The following is a 15,886-nucleotide window of genomic DNA, read 5'->3' as shown; positions in this document are numbered from 1 at the left end:
TTGAAATGTTATGATGTTATGTAATGTAGGCCTAATGTGTATTTTAAATTGTATGGCTTAATCCATCAGCCCAGGGACTACGACTGTAATTTAGCAGCTGCTAATTCTGCTGCAATTGCCTTTTGGAGAAAGGAAAGATCCACACACTTACAGACCTGTCTCCCGGTTCACTTTATTGGAAAAAAAATCAACATTTCGACCCTTAAGACCTATAGGTCTTCATCAGGCAACTTCAAAGTTTCAAATGACAGGAGCCTGTGACATCACATTTGACATCATCTGCCAGTCAATTAGGCTAAAAGGTGCAGTTAGAGGCTGCTAATATAAACATCACAATGGCATATGAATAGCCTATATACATCAATCTAAATACAGATACCAAAAAACATACAAAAAAACATTCAAAAAAGAGAGACTATAGATTATAAAAAGGACTTATCAACGTGCAGTAAATAGGCCCACATCAATGTAGGCTACACTGTTTGGAGAGTGATCTCTGATGTCCACATGTGGGACTATGTCCTGTCTCGCTGTGAGATTGAACGTTACACCAGTGACCTGAACTTGACCTCTGGAGATGTGATCCACTGGAAGGCCCTGGAGTACCAAGTCACTGGCAAAGTGCTGGTGGAAAACAGGCTACAAACGTTTCTTAAATCAAACCCTCTCAACGCTGTTTCAAGCATGGTGTAACTGTTACAGTATAGCACACAATAGCATCATAAAATCACTTCTTCTGTATGTGTGTACTTGTGAATAAGGTACTGGTATCAATTGTTTCAACTGATGTGTCAACGCTTACCACTTGAGCTGGAATCCATACATTACTTGCCAACCTTATGATGTCACAATTTGGCAATTGTATATACATTTACCATTTACCAAATTATATTAATTCTCTCCAAATTTCTCTGCAATATGATGCTTTGCTATAGTCTATATTACAATGTGTTGTGCTTCTCAAGTTAAATATACGCTGTTAAATCTATAATAAAAAAAACAATTTCTCAATATCAAATTGAGAGATATCAGAGCATGCAGAGATAATTCCAGCCCTGGTGGACTGTCAAAAACAACAACAATGTGTCTTGCAACAGCATTCAAAATTATTTTTCAACATATTCAACAAATATTTATATAAAAATATGAAATGGTAAATGGCCTGCACTTATATAGAACTTTTATCCAAAGCGCTTTACAATGGCCTCTCATTCACCCACCAATGGTGGCAGCTGCCATGCAAGGTGCTAGCCTGCTCATTGGAAGCAATTTGCGGTTCAGTGTCTTGCCCAAGGACACTTTGACATGTGGAGGTGGGATTCGAACCGCTGACCCCATGATCATTGGACGACCTGCTCTACCACTGAGCCACAGCTGCCCCCCACCCCCTGTTTTACTGTCAACATGCAAAATATATCAGTAAACCAATGTTAATAGCTGATCATGCAAGTGCAATATAAACAAAGGCAATTAATTCAATCTAAAAAGCTAACAAATAAAACAAGAAAAAAGCAAATAATGAAAATAGACTCTGGGTCGAACTCCAAAGATCCAGGATCGGACCCCCTTCCCCCAATGTTGTCAGCCACCATTGGCAGAAACACCACATAACTGACCTAAGATCAGCCACTAGTAGCTTCTTCCTGCTCCATGCTCTGGGCTGCTCCTTCCTCTCCTGGCCCTGCTTCAGCACTGGAACGCAGAGATGCCGTCTCCTGGTCCTCCTTCTCTACTGGCCTCTGCCCCCTGGTGGTCTGGAGAGACACCACACCAAGAGTCAAGAATAGAGTTGGAGAGATGAGAAATTAATTATCACAGGCCTACATGAACAGAACCACAGACAAAACTAAAGAAAGTATCAGCAAGGAGTTGGCAAGCTTGGTAGTGTGCCATGGCTATAATTCCCCTGACTAGGTAATAACTTGTACCTTAAAGAACAGATAGAGGGCAGCGGTGGATATCACCAAAGTCATCACCACCACTATCAGCAACAGTCTGTTGATGAACTCTGTCAGAGGAGAGTCTGGAACAGAACCAGGAAACAATGATTAGATCAGATTAAGCTGTCAACGGAAAAGTTTAAGTCACAATATGTAGCTTTCATTTCCAGTCAAAAGTACTGCTACGTTGTTTGTGAATGGTGGAGATAGACAGTTACCTTAAGGTAGTTCTACTGACATGCATATTATAATTCTGTGGTCACCTACCCCCAGATCTCCACAGGAATCAAACGATTCACAGTTAGATTCACTCAAGAGCAACCCAAAGCAATTTACAAAAATGTGTCAAGGCAACTCAACCGATTGGTTGAAAAAGGTACAGATTGTACAGATTGAAAAAGGTACAGATTGGAGTTTTAAAACTCCACCCTCACTTACATGCAACAGTGACAGAGAGGAGCTCACTCTCAGAGGTGAAGTTATGAGAGAAAACGTAGACCTCATAAACGCAGCTGTAGTTTCCTTGGTTGCCGTGGTCTGCGGCAGGAAAGAGGAAGTGGGTAGAGTGATTGACAGCTGGGTGGGTGTGTCTCAGGGTTGTGTTGGAGCCGGTGAGGGTGAGGTGGAAGGAGCCTCCTGGGTACTGTGGCTGGATGGAGCAGCTGATGTTGAAGCTGTGGTCCTTGAACACCTGCGGCCCCTGCTGCTGGCCCTCGGAGACCCCTCGCATGGAGGAAGACAGGGAGATGATAGGCTGGAATAGGAGATCTACAAAGAGAGAGAAGAGGGGAGAGAAACAACCTCTGATTCAGGTGTGATGATGAGATCTGCTTCCCTCACAGAGAAGCATGTGGTACTTTAGTAACTGAGACAGCAGTCTACATAGCATCACGTGATATATGTTATACTTTTCTAGGCAGATCACTAACAGGACACCATTAGTATTAATCTCTGGTGTACACTCCCATATACCGTAAACTCCATCAGCAAAAGTGTGTAGCTGTCCAATAATGTCAAAGAATTGACAAATATTGATATAACATATCAAAGTGTTGCCATTTTATACAATGTGCATCCCTTCAACAGATAACATCACCCTGTCTCCATTAAGACAGACATTTTTTGTACAACATATACCTGAAGCCTTTAATACTGTAACAGTGTAGCTGAGTAGTCTATTGTAAAGCACTCACAGCTGTGGTGACAGGTGCAGACTAAGAATATAATGCTGAATATGACGTGTGTATTACTGTACCTGAGCAGACCACCTCATTGACATCAGGAGCATTAGACCCTTCTTTCACTCTTCCACACTCCCTCAGTCCAGACTCATAACCATTACAGTTAGACGTAAACTCCCACACTTTATAAGCAGGAATCTTTCTTGCTGAAACAGCAGAGCCACAGCGCAGCTGTCTACACACTATAGCTGCACTACGCATGGGCCAGCTATCAGTATTGTCCAGAAGTCTCCACTCTCCCTGAAGTCTCATCTCCACTCTACCAGCACAGCGGCTGCCTCCGCCCGCCAACCTCACATCATCAGGCCCTGGAGAAAGACAGGAGACAGTCAGGCCATCTGACTATGTATCCTAACAAAACACAGCCATGCTCTTTCTCATGATGTCACTCCAGGTCAGAAACAGAGGTCGGGAGACAAATTGATTCTTACGGCAGGTGAGCCAGGCAGCCTTGCCAGGTGAGCAGGTGTTTCTATCTGAGCCTGAGGTGTCACAATCCAGGAGACGGGACTCGTTGCCTTTACACTGGAACTTTTTAGCCCGGATTGGATCCTTCCCTTCGTCATAGAGCGCCCCCCGGAGGGCTGAAGGAGCCCCACAGTCAATCTCCCGACAGACCACATCTGCGTCCTGCCAGTCGAGGTCAGCTTCGCACAATGAGGCCCAAGACTGATCAGACCTCACCTCCACTCTGCCAGAGCACAGACCCGTCCCATTCACAAGCCTCACAGACTCTGAGGGGAGAGAGAGATGGTCAATATGAACATTATAAATACTGATAACATAAAAACACTCAGCAATATAAGAAGCGTGATGAAATCCAATAATGTCAAAGAATAGACTAATATCTATCAGAACGTTACAATTTTAAACAATGTGAACGCCATCAACATAACATCGACTTGTATCCGATAAGACAGAAATCTTTAATACAAGAGATACCTGATATACAGAAGCCATTAGCTCTCGTCCTCCTCACAAACCCCAGAGGTATACATTAAATTTTTGTCATGTTATTAGGGCCCGAGCACTGGCGGTGCGAGGCCCTATTGAAATTGTAAGGATTATTCTCCCTTCTAACTTCTACCTTCTTCTCCCCAAACAAATGCCTTTTTGGCGGCCTAAACATCGATGAAAACGCATGAAACTTTGCAGATACGTCAGTCCCGGTGAAAAATGATATTTGATCATTGAGTGATATTTCATGGGTGACGGAAATGGCCGTGGCAAAACGGCTCAAGAGCGCCCCCTGGAAAATTTAAAATGGCGAGCCCCACCTTTCAGTTTGATGTAGACGAATGAAATTTGGTGGCCATATGTAGTTCATCGAGACACACTAAAATGTCTCTTGGAGCTATACCCAACATCCAACAGGTAGTCAGCCATTTTGCTCTTAATGTGCCATTTTTTCCTTGTTTTTACCATTTCCATGCCTCGTACTTTAACGAACTCCTCCTACAGATTTCATCCAATCAACTTCATATTTGGTCAGCTTCATCTTAAGACCTTTGTGATCAAAAGTTATCAAAAAGAGTTTTCACCACACAACCTTGCTGTGGCGCCCCGCCAAATTTTGACATTTCGCCATAAAACAGGAAGTCCTCATGACTCCTTCAGACATTATCCGATTTGTCCGATATTTCTCACGCTTCATGAAGGTTCTGTCCTGAACACGTCTATGCGTCGGTATTGCGTCATACTTATAGCGCCACTTATTGGTGAAACAGGAAGTCCTCAAAACTCCTACATACATTATCCAATTTGCACCAAATTGCTCAGGGTTGATGAAGGTCACATCTTGAACACATCTGTGCGTCAGCATTGAGTCATAATTATAGCGCCACATTATTACATTACATTATCCTGTATTATAGTGTCTTTATTGTCATTATCTTGCGTTGTTATTGAGACTTAATGGACAGGAGCTGAACACACCTGGGTATCACCCTGCCACACACACACACACACACACATATACACACACACACACACACATATACTCTACATGCTCATGCACTCACACAAACACACGCACAACCAAGTGAACGTACACACATGCTGCATGCGCACCTATTCACATATTACACACACACACACACACACACACACACACACACACACGTGTTGCGCTCACCATTGCCTGCGGCTGCCAGGTCCTCATCGGGGAGTATGGGGGCACACTCACACCCCAGATGCTCCTCCAGCTTCACCTGCACACTGTGGTGTCTGGGCTGCGATTGAAAGTAGTAGTATTTATCCACCTAGGGCAAGAGGAGGGGGGGGAGTTATATTAACACACACGCACGCACACACACACTTTTTCTCTCTTTTCTCTCTCTCTTTCTCTCTCTCACACACACACACACACATATGTTCTCTCTCTCCTTTTCTCTCTCTTTCTCTCTCTGTCTCTCTCTCTCTCTCTCACACACACACACACACACGTTCTCTCTCTCTCTTTTTGGCTCATGGTGAATCACCTGCCAAGGGGACTGTAAATGAAAAAAATCTACCGGCCAAGTTTATATTTTTTTCAGATAACCTTCCGAAATCTAGTCGCCAATTGTAAATTTTACCTGCATTTGGCCGGTGGCAGGTGTTAATTTTCAGCCCTGTGTGCCTGTGTGTGTTTGTGTGTGTGTGTGTGTTTGTGTGTGTGTGTGTTTGTGTGTGCGCGCGCGAGAACCAGCCTTGTGCGTAAGTCTTCCTCCATGCAAATCCTCTAACTCATCTCCCGCCAGGCCTGACCACACAGTAACCAGGCCTGACCACACAGTAACCAGGCCTGACCACACAGTAACCAGGCCTGACCACACACAGTAACCAGGCCTGACCACACAGTAACCAGGCCTGACCACACAGTAACCAGGCCTGACCACACAGTAACCAGGCCTGACCACACACAGTAACCAGGCCTGACCACACAGTAACCAGGCCTGACCACACAGTAACCAGGCCTGACCACACAGTAACCAGGCCTGACCACACAGTAACCAGGCCTGACCACACAGTAACCAGGCCTGACCACACACAGTAACCAGGCCTGACCACACACAGTAACCAGGCCTGACCACACAGTTACCAGGCCTGACCACACAGTAACCAGGCCTGACCACACACAGTAACCAGGCCTGACCACACACAGTTACCAGGCCTGACCACACACAGTAACCAGGCCTGACCACACACAGTAACCAGGCCTGACCACACACAGTAACCAGGCCTGACCACACACAGTAACCAGGCCTGACCACACACAGTAACCAGGCCTGACCACACACAGTAACCAGGCCTGAGAGAGAGAGAGAGAAAGTGTGTGTGTGAGAGAGAGAGAGAGAGAGAGAGAGAGTAGTGTGTGTGTGTGTGTGTGTGAGAGAGAGAGAGAGAGAGAGAAAGTGTGTGTGTGTATGTGAGAGAGAGAGTAGTGTGTATCTCACCTCAAAGGTGCGGAGGCGTTTGCTGTAGGGCTCGCAGCGCGTCTTTCCTGAGTCCCTGCAGCAGCCCGAGCAGCGGCGCAGCTCCACGCACGGCGGCATAATGGAGAAGTCTTCGTAGGCGCGGCCCACCAGGGTCCGTGGGATGTCGTAGACCACCGTCCGCGACTTACACTCCGCCAGAGCCGCCATCACTGGGCAGGGGAGGTCACAGTCATGGGGGGTCACCCAGGAAAGACACAGGTGTCTGTGTGTGCCAGACTATTTCTGTCTGTTGGATTTTTTTTGTGATCAATTGTTAGTTGGCATTTTTGGTGCATTCTCGTGCATGCATGCAAACTGTGTGTGTGTGTGTGTGTGTGTGTGTGTGTGTGTGCTTGAGTGTGCGTTTGTGTGTGAGCATGTGCAGTATGTGTGTGTGCGTGTGAGTTTGTGTACGTCTATGTGTTTGTGTGTTTGTGTGTTTATGTGCGTGTGTGTCTCACCGACGATGCTCCACACACGCACACACACACACACACGCACGTACACATCACTGCTTGCACTGCACTGTACTGTATGTTCGCCCTTCACTAGGTAGGTCACACATGCACGCAAGCACACACACACACACACACACACACACTAGTTGCTATGCTTTTACTGTATGATTAAACCTGTAGTGTTTTTAACAATCTGTTGGTTGCTATGGAAGCTGACCTAAAGGCCGATCAGAGACTTGAGCCTGGAGACCTGAGGAGACAACAGAGAGAGAGAAGAGATTAATATCAACATGACTCCCCCCTCGCTCTCCCTCTCTATTTCTCTCCCTGCCCAGACCCTAATAATAATAATAATAATAACAACAACAACAACAATAATAATAATAATAATAATGATAAGTATTATTATTATTATTATATTATTGTTGTTATATTATTATTATTATTATTAACAATTAAGCAACAAGAATATGCATGGAGTTTCGGATAAGATGTATTCGCCGCTCTTCTGACTGGATTTGGCAAGAGTTTTGTTGTGCTGATTGGCTGAAGGAGTTATCCCTACTAACACAGTACGTAAAACCGACGTTGCACATTGGTCGTAGTTTGGTAAATTGTGACATTACCAACAGGCGCCGTTGTGACAACATTCCTATATGGTCACAAAATAACCAGTCCTCATGGAGACTGTACGGCAGCGTTGCTGTAACGTCATAGAAATAAGTAAATATTATATAATTAAATAACGTGACAATTACGTTATATCACAGTCCTCATCTTTACTTTATTGGAAATGTACATTTCTTTTTTTTTCTTTTTTCTTTTTTATAATTCTTTATTTTTATTGGACAACATACATAACATTGAATACAAAATGTACATGCTTGCTCAGTCATCCTTGGAAATGTACATTTCTAACATCACGGTTGAGTTATCAGAACGTTTGTAAATTATGTACGTTTTAAAATCAAATTTGAAGTCGCAGTTACAGAATTGTAATATTGAGGAGCAATCCTTAAATTTCTGTTTTGTGTGATTGGCTGAATCTGGCTAAATAGTCTGTCAAGGCAAGTACTCCCGCCCACAATAATGGCTCGAGACGGGGATGCCAGACGGATGCGGAGTGAGCTGTGAGCTCGCGAGATCAGGACGGTCTCACGAGGCTGCCACGTCTCTGCACTCTGTTGTGGATGTGGTGGTCTCGACAACATTGACATCAGAAGCAACCAAGGGCTTCAAAATTCACAAAACTCATCTTCAACAATGTATTTTAACTTTTAGAACAAAACATACTCTATTCTGTGAGTCTCTGTTAAACACATTTTATTTCCATATATAAAATATATAATACATATATTTTCATAATTTTTTCGCAAATCCCATTCGTTTTGCCCATAGGGATTTTGGACTAGGCCTACATCTCACAATTGCGGACATGCTAACTTAAAGCCTACAAAATGGCGACATCACCTCACCAAAGTCTTTCTGTCTCTGCCTTCTCTCTCTTCCATCTTTGTTACTCTTCACCCCACCTCTCTCACACACACTCTCTCTCTCCTTTTTCTCTTTCCCCTCTCTCTCTCTCTCTCTCTCTCTCTCTCACCCCTCTTGAATTTTGCTGATTTGGCTTTTTGCAATGTAGATCATGAAACATAACAGAAATAATTCTGTGACTTTTTATTTTAGCCTTAATATTTTTATGCATGACGCATGACTTGCTAGATCATGTATTTTAACAGCTGTCCAATTAACTAAACTAAACCCAAATATGTACAGTAGTACTGATACGCAAATATACATTATATCAGTATAACAGGGGCTTCTACGCACTAACACAGGCCTGTATTGTGTCCTAGACGGTATGGAATTAAAAGGGCCCAGCCCTACCTGCGCTGTAGTACATCACCAGGATTAGGATAGCCACCATATCTGTCTCTTGACTTGAGTTCTGTTCTGAAAAAATATATAACTGACTGGTCTTTCACTGATCGATCGCCTCTCTGCTTTGATGTCTTGCTTTATAGAATCTCTTCCTCTTCTGGGTGGAGGATGTAAAGTTATAAAGTGAGAGGATACAGGAAACGTCGGCAACCACAAGCTGAGGACCCAACACCTTGCTAGTAACACTCGTCACGAAAATGAGAGCACCAGCCGTACAGGTTTGAGTAAACTGAATGCTATTAGCCTATTTCTAATTCACTACATGGTTAGAAAACGGCTGCCTTTGAACGAGGCTCAGAACAGGATGAAAGAAAAGGAATGAACCCTGTAGGCCTACAAAATCAAAAGCTATGTCTACCAAACATTAGTTTCACCTCAGAGAATGCAGACAGATAACACACGGACTTAAGTACAGAGGCTGTAGCTGTCTTCAGTAACTGCCTCATTAAAATAAGTTTAAGGGAGGTTAAGTTTGGGGGGCGGGGCAGACACCTTCTCGTGGGAAGCTGTGATTAATCACCGTAAGCGAGGCAAAGTCTGCCAACTGAGGGCCATCACCCGGGGTGGTGATCGGCTGCCACAGGCGGGGAGGGTCGCCGGCCAAATTTGCCCTGTCGGCTCCCAATCCAGAACTCCGCAGCTGAACACCAAAGGGCTCACACCTGTTTTAAGATAAGATATTTAAGAAAAATGTTATTGTCCATTTAATTTCAATGGACATTGGTCTTTGGCACTATGGCAACACAGTATAAACACTGACAGTAAAAAAAAATAAAGTGCATAAAAAAGAATATAAAAAAATGGATCTATACAGTGTTCTGTGTTCTTGGGCTTTGGGGGAGGGGGTTATTGTATTATAATATGTCCTTGTTCAGAAGGTGTCAACATGAAAAAGTGAGTGCGTGTGCAGCACAGGTTGCGCAATCAGCTTGACAGTCCAAAATGGCGGCGGCCCGGCTCAGCAGCTGGGCGTAGCCTATTGGTTCCATAGCACAATTAATGGAGTGTCCCCTCTCGGCATTAGATTCTCTTTGCTTACATAGGATACAATGTGACGACATGAGGAAATGCAGTGAAAACATGCGTTGTGCTGTAAACTGGGTTGTCCCGAGTGGGTGACATTTTGACGTTCTGCTCAATAGCAGTCAGAACAATTGGGGGGAACACCGCCCATTCGGGATATGTGATGTTACAAAACGTGTATACGCAGTCATTCAGCAGCAAAATCCAGACGGTTTCTGTTATTACTGTACCGTGCGGCGTAACCAGTTGGTTCATCTGGAGTCGTTTCAACTGTATCATTTAGCGCGGCGTGTGTACTCCAGTTTTGGCAAAATGCTGAATGCCGCCGCTGCAGAGAGGAACAAGGAGCCTATTCTTGCAGTCCTACGCGAATGTGTGGACACGGTGAGACCCTTGGACGGGCTGGAGATCTCGTCCGGTACTGGTCAGCATGTCACTCACTTCGCACAATCCTTACGCAATATTTCGTGGCAGCCGTCAGAATTTGATCGACAGTCCATAGCCAGGTAAGTTCAGAATATGCATCCACATTCTGCAGTATCTCTCTGATATTCTGCGAAATGAATGAGCCTGGGGACCCCGAATCAACGTGGGGCTCCACCCAAACTCACAAAGGCGGCATGACTAGCAGCTTTTATTATGATAGGCCTTTACGTGTTTTGTTAGTGCTGAGCTGCGACCACCATTGAGAACCGTCTCTTTTGTCCCCACCAGTATAGAGGCTTACAGAGCCCATCACGGCCTGGACAATGTGAAACCTGCCATCCATCTGGATGCTTCCCAGCCCTGGGAGCATTGGGGTGGCATCCAGCCAGAATCTCTGGATCTGGTCCTCAACATCAACATGATCCACATATCTCCCATGGCCTGCACTGAGGTGGTTATAGAACCCACTGTGATCTCATAGTTCAGTTGGATTGTGCATCCCTATCCCAGCAAACACGCAACGTCAGGGAGACGTTCAGATCATGTCTTAATAACGTCCGTCGGTCCTGAACCCCGTTTGTACTTCTGCTGGACCCCTCAATATTCAAACGTCTGGCTTGGACCCCTCTAAGACGTCTGTGGACGTGCAAAACGGGTTCAATATCTGAATGTTAAAAAAAAACTTTATTCTGGCTCCTAATGATGTCTCCTAATGATGTCTTTGGACATCCGAAAAAGACAAAAAAGACATCTAAAAGACGTCTTTTAGACGTGTCTTTGCTCAGTGGGATGGATGCCAAGGCCATATGGGCTTGGAGATACCATTTCATACAATACAAGGTGTTTGCATGCGCATCAACCTATAGTTGATTCATGTGTTTCAGAGAAAGTGCTTCGTAAAGGCCTGTTGCTCTGACATTGTGTTTTTATCTCTTATGCTTAGGGGCTGTTCAAAGGAGCGGGCACCGTCCTGAAAGCGCAAGGCGTCCTGCTGACTTATGGGGTGCGTTTTCCCGAGGAGTCTGGCATTACAAGCATGTTCACTTTTAAAATACACTCAGTACGTTTGAGGTTGAAACGAATGAAAAGTGTCCACTGACTCGGTTTCTGGCCTTGCAGCCCTACGCCGTGAATGGGAAAATCACCCCACAGAGCAATATTGACTTTGATTGCAGTCTCAGGCAGAGGTAAGTGATGATTCAACTGGCCTGAAAACAGGTCACCGTGACAGTGAGTGTGATCTCTTGACTGCACAGAAAAGTAGCTTCTGACTGGTTTCTTACCATCCTCTTCTGTTCTGTTGTGTGTGTGTGTGTGTGTGTGTGTGTGTGTGTGTGTGTGTGTGTGTGTCCGTTTGCAGGTGCCCAGAATGGGGACTCAGAGACGTCTCCTTGCTCAGTTCCATTGCACAGAAGAGTGGTCTGTTCCTGGAGAAAGTGGTAGGGAATAACTCGTCTCCAAAACATAATTGAAATACTGTATGGTGTGTGTGTGTGTGTTTATTTATTTGAGATGTCAGATTGTAACCTTTCTTTCTTGTCTGTGTAGGTCGCCATGCCAGCCAACAACAAGTGTCTTCTGTTCCGGAAGGAGAGCTTGGTGTGAAGAATCTCCCATCATGCTTTCTGTTGATTGCCACCTGCATCTTAGGTTCTATTTCAGCCAATCACCACGTGTCATCATCCTATTCAGGAGGACCAATTATGGACGTTTACTAGTCCTTTGAAATGAACTTGACCTATGACCTTATCTCAATCCCTGCCAATTCTTAGATTTCACGTCCTCAATGCCCATTTAACCCTAATTGACACTCGCGCTCAGATTTTATACTTTGTATAACTTCTAAATGTATGGCTCACTCTTAATGAATAAATTATTTAAAACATATTCAATGAAAGCTGTTTCAATATATTTGCATGTCGAACGCCTCCCACTCCAGAAAGGGGTGGTAAAGTAAATTTTATTTCTTCATTCGAGTTGAAGGTCAATGAACAAGTATTTATTTACAATCAAAAGGAATGCTTTACAGAGGCATCACTGAAGAGATCATGCACATACAGCTGCTCGGAAATACACACATTTAAGTAGAATACAAAGAGTTGGGTACATCAATTTGGAATAAGTCTTTCGGAAAGGGATTTTTCAGAACAACCATTTTTCATACTTTCTAGATGGACCATAATAATACAAGTCCTTATTGAACGGTGGGTGCATGACCATCGATTTAGAATTAGGACACTTTATGCAACTGAGATTCTCATGACCGTCATTGACCATTTTGGGTAGCGATGATCCACTAGTGAGAAGGTGACCGGCTCTAGTCCTGGAAACGCTGCAGCATCTCGCAGGTCTTCTTCCCCAGCACCTCGTGGATCTTCTTCAACCTCCGATCGGTGACGGGTCGGACGTAGCTGTCCGGCTGGATGACCGCCATGCCGTCCTGCACCTCCCCCATCACCAGCAGGGGGCCCTCTTCCATGGTGATGTTAGGGCAGGGGCAGCTCCAGTCGATCTTAGCCAGCGTCACCTCCAAGTGCCTGGTGTTGAAGAAGGCCAGGCCCATCTTCTCGTCCCGGAGGACCTCCTCCAGGCTGAACCGGGCGATCCCCGAGTCCAGGTCCTCGATGAGCTCCGTCAGCCTCCCCACGATGGCGAAGTCGCTCCGGCACAGGCTGGGCACCATCTTGCCCCGGACGCGACAGGTCTTGCAGGGCCGGCTCTTGGGCTGGGGGCAGTTGGCGTCGCACTCCTTCTTGCTGAGGAAGCTGTTGGGGTTGCCGCGGCAGCCGCCGTAGGCGAAGGCCTGGCAGCGCTTGGCGAGCGAGTTCCACGCCCAGCGCGCCTCCCAGGACTTGCAGGGCCCCTGGACGGCGGGCAGCGAGCAGGTGCCCGCGCCCTCGCGCTGGCACGACACCCGGCACTCCTCGTAGGTCTCGAAGCGGTTGCGGCTATCCTCGCAGCCGCTGTTGCTGAACGCCACGCACGCCGCCTGCTTGCTGTCGTAGTACCAGTCCACGTGGCGCTCCCCGCCGCAGTCCCGCCGGTCCACCTCGGCCAGGCAGTCGGCGGGCGAGAACGGCCGCCCCATGGGCATCCCCGGCTCGCCGTCCTCCGAGAAGTCGTCTTCGGCGCGCCGGATGACGGACAGCGGGTAGTCGGCGCGCAGGGCGCCGCCGGCGTTGCGGGCGACGCAGGTGTAGACGCCCGTGTCCCACACCTGGGCGTTGTAGATGACCAGCTGCCCTATGTTGGTGATGACCACGTTGCCGTACATCTGGTCCGGACGCATCACCAGATGCTCCCGCCTCTCGCTGTGCTTCTCCCAGGTGACGTCGGGCCGCGGGACCCCGACCACGTCGCAGTGGAAGTTGACCGTGCCGCCCACGTAGATGGACTGGTGGGTGGGGTTGGAGAACAGCGTGGGGGGCATGGGGTCCTCCAGGGACGAGGTGGGGGTGGGGTTGGCCGTGGTGTCCGGGGGGAGCGGGCTGGTGTTGGGGCCGGACAGGTAGAAGCGGCAGGTGACCACGGTGATGGTCACGCCGCGCATGCAGGCCTCGGCGTCCATGTAGCAGCGGTTGAAGTAGGTGAGGCCGTCCGAGGCGCAGGTGAAGCTGGGCTCTTTCTCACAGCGGTCCTGGCACTTGCAGATGGGCTGGCCCTCCCAGATGTCACAGGTGGAGCCCTGCTGGCTGCAGATGAAGCCCTGGCAGGTGGCGGCGGAGGGGACCTGGTCGCCGGCGCCCGTCCCTCCGCCCTGGCCGCCCTCCGGCTGGGCGGGCGTGCCGTCGGAGAAGCGGGCGGCCACGCAGCTGTTGAGTCCGCACACGTTGGTGCAGCACTTCTCAAAGTCTGCGCAGTCCTGCAAAGAGACAGTATACAGGCAGCTTTTACTGAAGCAGAGGTGCATGTTATGGTGAAATGAGCAATGGAAGATAATGAAAAAGACGTGTCAGTCGTGAAGAGCCATGAAGATTTTTGAGTCAATACATTTGATCAGAGTAACCTACATTTTGATTGTGTATTGTTGTCGCCGCTGTTTAGAATTTCATTAGAGGCAATTATAAACAGAACGTTAACGAATACGTCTCACCTCGTCGACGTTGCATTCTCTCTCGCAGGTGCTTTGCGCATCGACCCAGAGGTTGGCGTTCAACTTGTTCGGGCAAACACCGGGATGTTTTACTTTGACTCCTGTCAAACTTGCACCCGAAGCATGTTGTGGCGATGCGCAGAACAAAAGCATGATAATGGTCCAACTGATACTTCTTGATAAGAGTCCCTCTGAATTAAGTGCCACACTTGCAACTCGAACCTCCCAATGTTTTCTATGCATTGTTAATTTTTTTGTGCGTGTAAAAGTCAGCCACCAATTAGTTCCATAACTCCGTCAGTTCCTCAAGAAAGCAATGTCATTATTTTCACGCGCAGTCGTCCGGTGAGTGCGTAACCAATCTGGGAACAAGTCCCAATTTGTTGCGCGCTGAGAAGAAACCGTTCTCAAATTGCAGATGAATAAACCATTGTCCAACAAAAACCTCCCCTCCAGCGCTGAACATTGACTCAACAAAATACTTAAAAAATAACTGAAGAAAAAAAAGATTGTGCATTAATGTTTGGTGTGATGAATTGCAATGATATAATTCAGTGAAATAGCTTAAAAATCGCATGAAAACGGCACACAATTTTGTCACTGCCAATTGAGCAAACGAGCAGGCGAAACTGCACAAAGGAAGACTCAATATCGGTCTTGGTGTGAATGGAGGTGGAATGGGCAGCCCCTCTGACCGCCCCCCGTCATCGTCCAGTGTCTGAAACTTTTATGAAGGAGCGCCATGCGCTAAGCAACTGGACAAACATTGTAAAGACATCAAAGGGACGGTGGGGCCATGTAGGCAAGCTGTCCCAACAACTGTGCGCGGGGCCAAACATTCCGGTGAGAAATCCAATGTTTCATGCGTCCAGACAGAATTTATTGAGGTGTTGCTCATAAACTGGGTAATGATTGGAAGACTGGACCCTTTTTTTGTTTTTAGTTTTGCTAGAGAATCAGTTCAGTTCATGAAAAGCGGCATATATGCCCCGCATTCCCAAATGCTTGATGTTTTACGCAATGGAGGCAGACATAAGCTGAAAAAATGTCTTGAACAAACCGGATATCATAAATCCATTTTAATAGAAGACAGATCTGCCTATGAACGTCGGGATCTGACACGGATTGTGGGAAGAAAACATGTTTACGTTCATTCCATGTCTAGACGTCGGTCCGTTTACCACCGTCACTCATTCACACAAAGCTCTGAGATGCCGCGGCCAGGTGGGAAGACGTAAACAGACACATTTTCAATGGTGTGCGACTCATCTTTGTCTAAGCGCGGCTCCGAGCCTCTGAGAAGCTG

At 46.6% G+C, this 15,886-nt stretch overlaps 2 protein-coding genes across 2 annotated transcripts; one reads left to right on the top strand and one right to left on the bottom strand.

The window, feature by feature from the left end:
* The first annotated feature begins 10,117 nt into the window (after positions 1-10,117).
* Positions 10,118-12,374, top strand: mettl26 (methyltransferase like 26). The gene is made up of 6 exons (XM_084440635.1): positions 10,118-10,567; positions 10,776-10,938; positions 11,431-11,490; positions 11,607-11,674; positions 11,848-11,926; positions 12,036-12,374. The coding sequence occupies exons 1-6, from the start codon at positions 10,374-10,376 to the stop codon at positions 12,090-12,092; spliced, it is 621 nt and encodes a 206-aa protein (XP_084296761.1). The 5' UTR covers positions 10,118-10,373; the 3' UTR covers positions 12,093-12,374.
* Positions 12,375-12,804: 430 nt separating this feature from the next.
* Positions 12,805-14,733, bottom strand: wfikkn1 (WAP, follistatin/kazal, immunoglobulin, kunitz and netrin domain containing 1; the record flags this gene model as incomplete). Its single annotated transcript, XM_084441449.1, has 2 exons — positions 12,805-14,349; positions 14,581-14,733. 2 exons carry the CDS (start codon positions 14,731-14,733, stop codon positions 12,805-12,807), a joined length of 1,698 nt encoding a protein of 565 aa, XP_084297575.1.
* Between the last annotated feature and the right edge of the window lie 1,153 nt (positions 14,734-15,886).

The sequence above is a fragment of the Borostomias antarcticus genome (assembly GCF_949987555.1).
Source record: "Borostomias antarcticus genome assembly, chromosome: 7".
Classification (NCBI taxonomy): Eukaryota; Metazoa; Chordata; class Actinopteri; order Stomiiformes; family Stomiidae; genus Borostomias; species Borostomias antarcticus.
The sequence above is the reverse complement of the archived record's forward strand: the minus strand, read 5'-3'. Positions and strand labels throughout refer to the sequence as shown.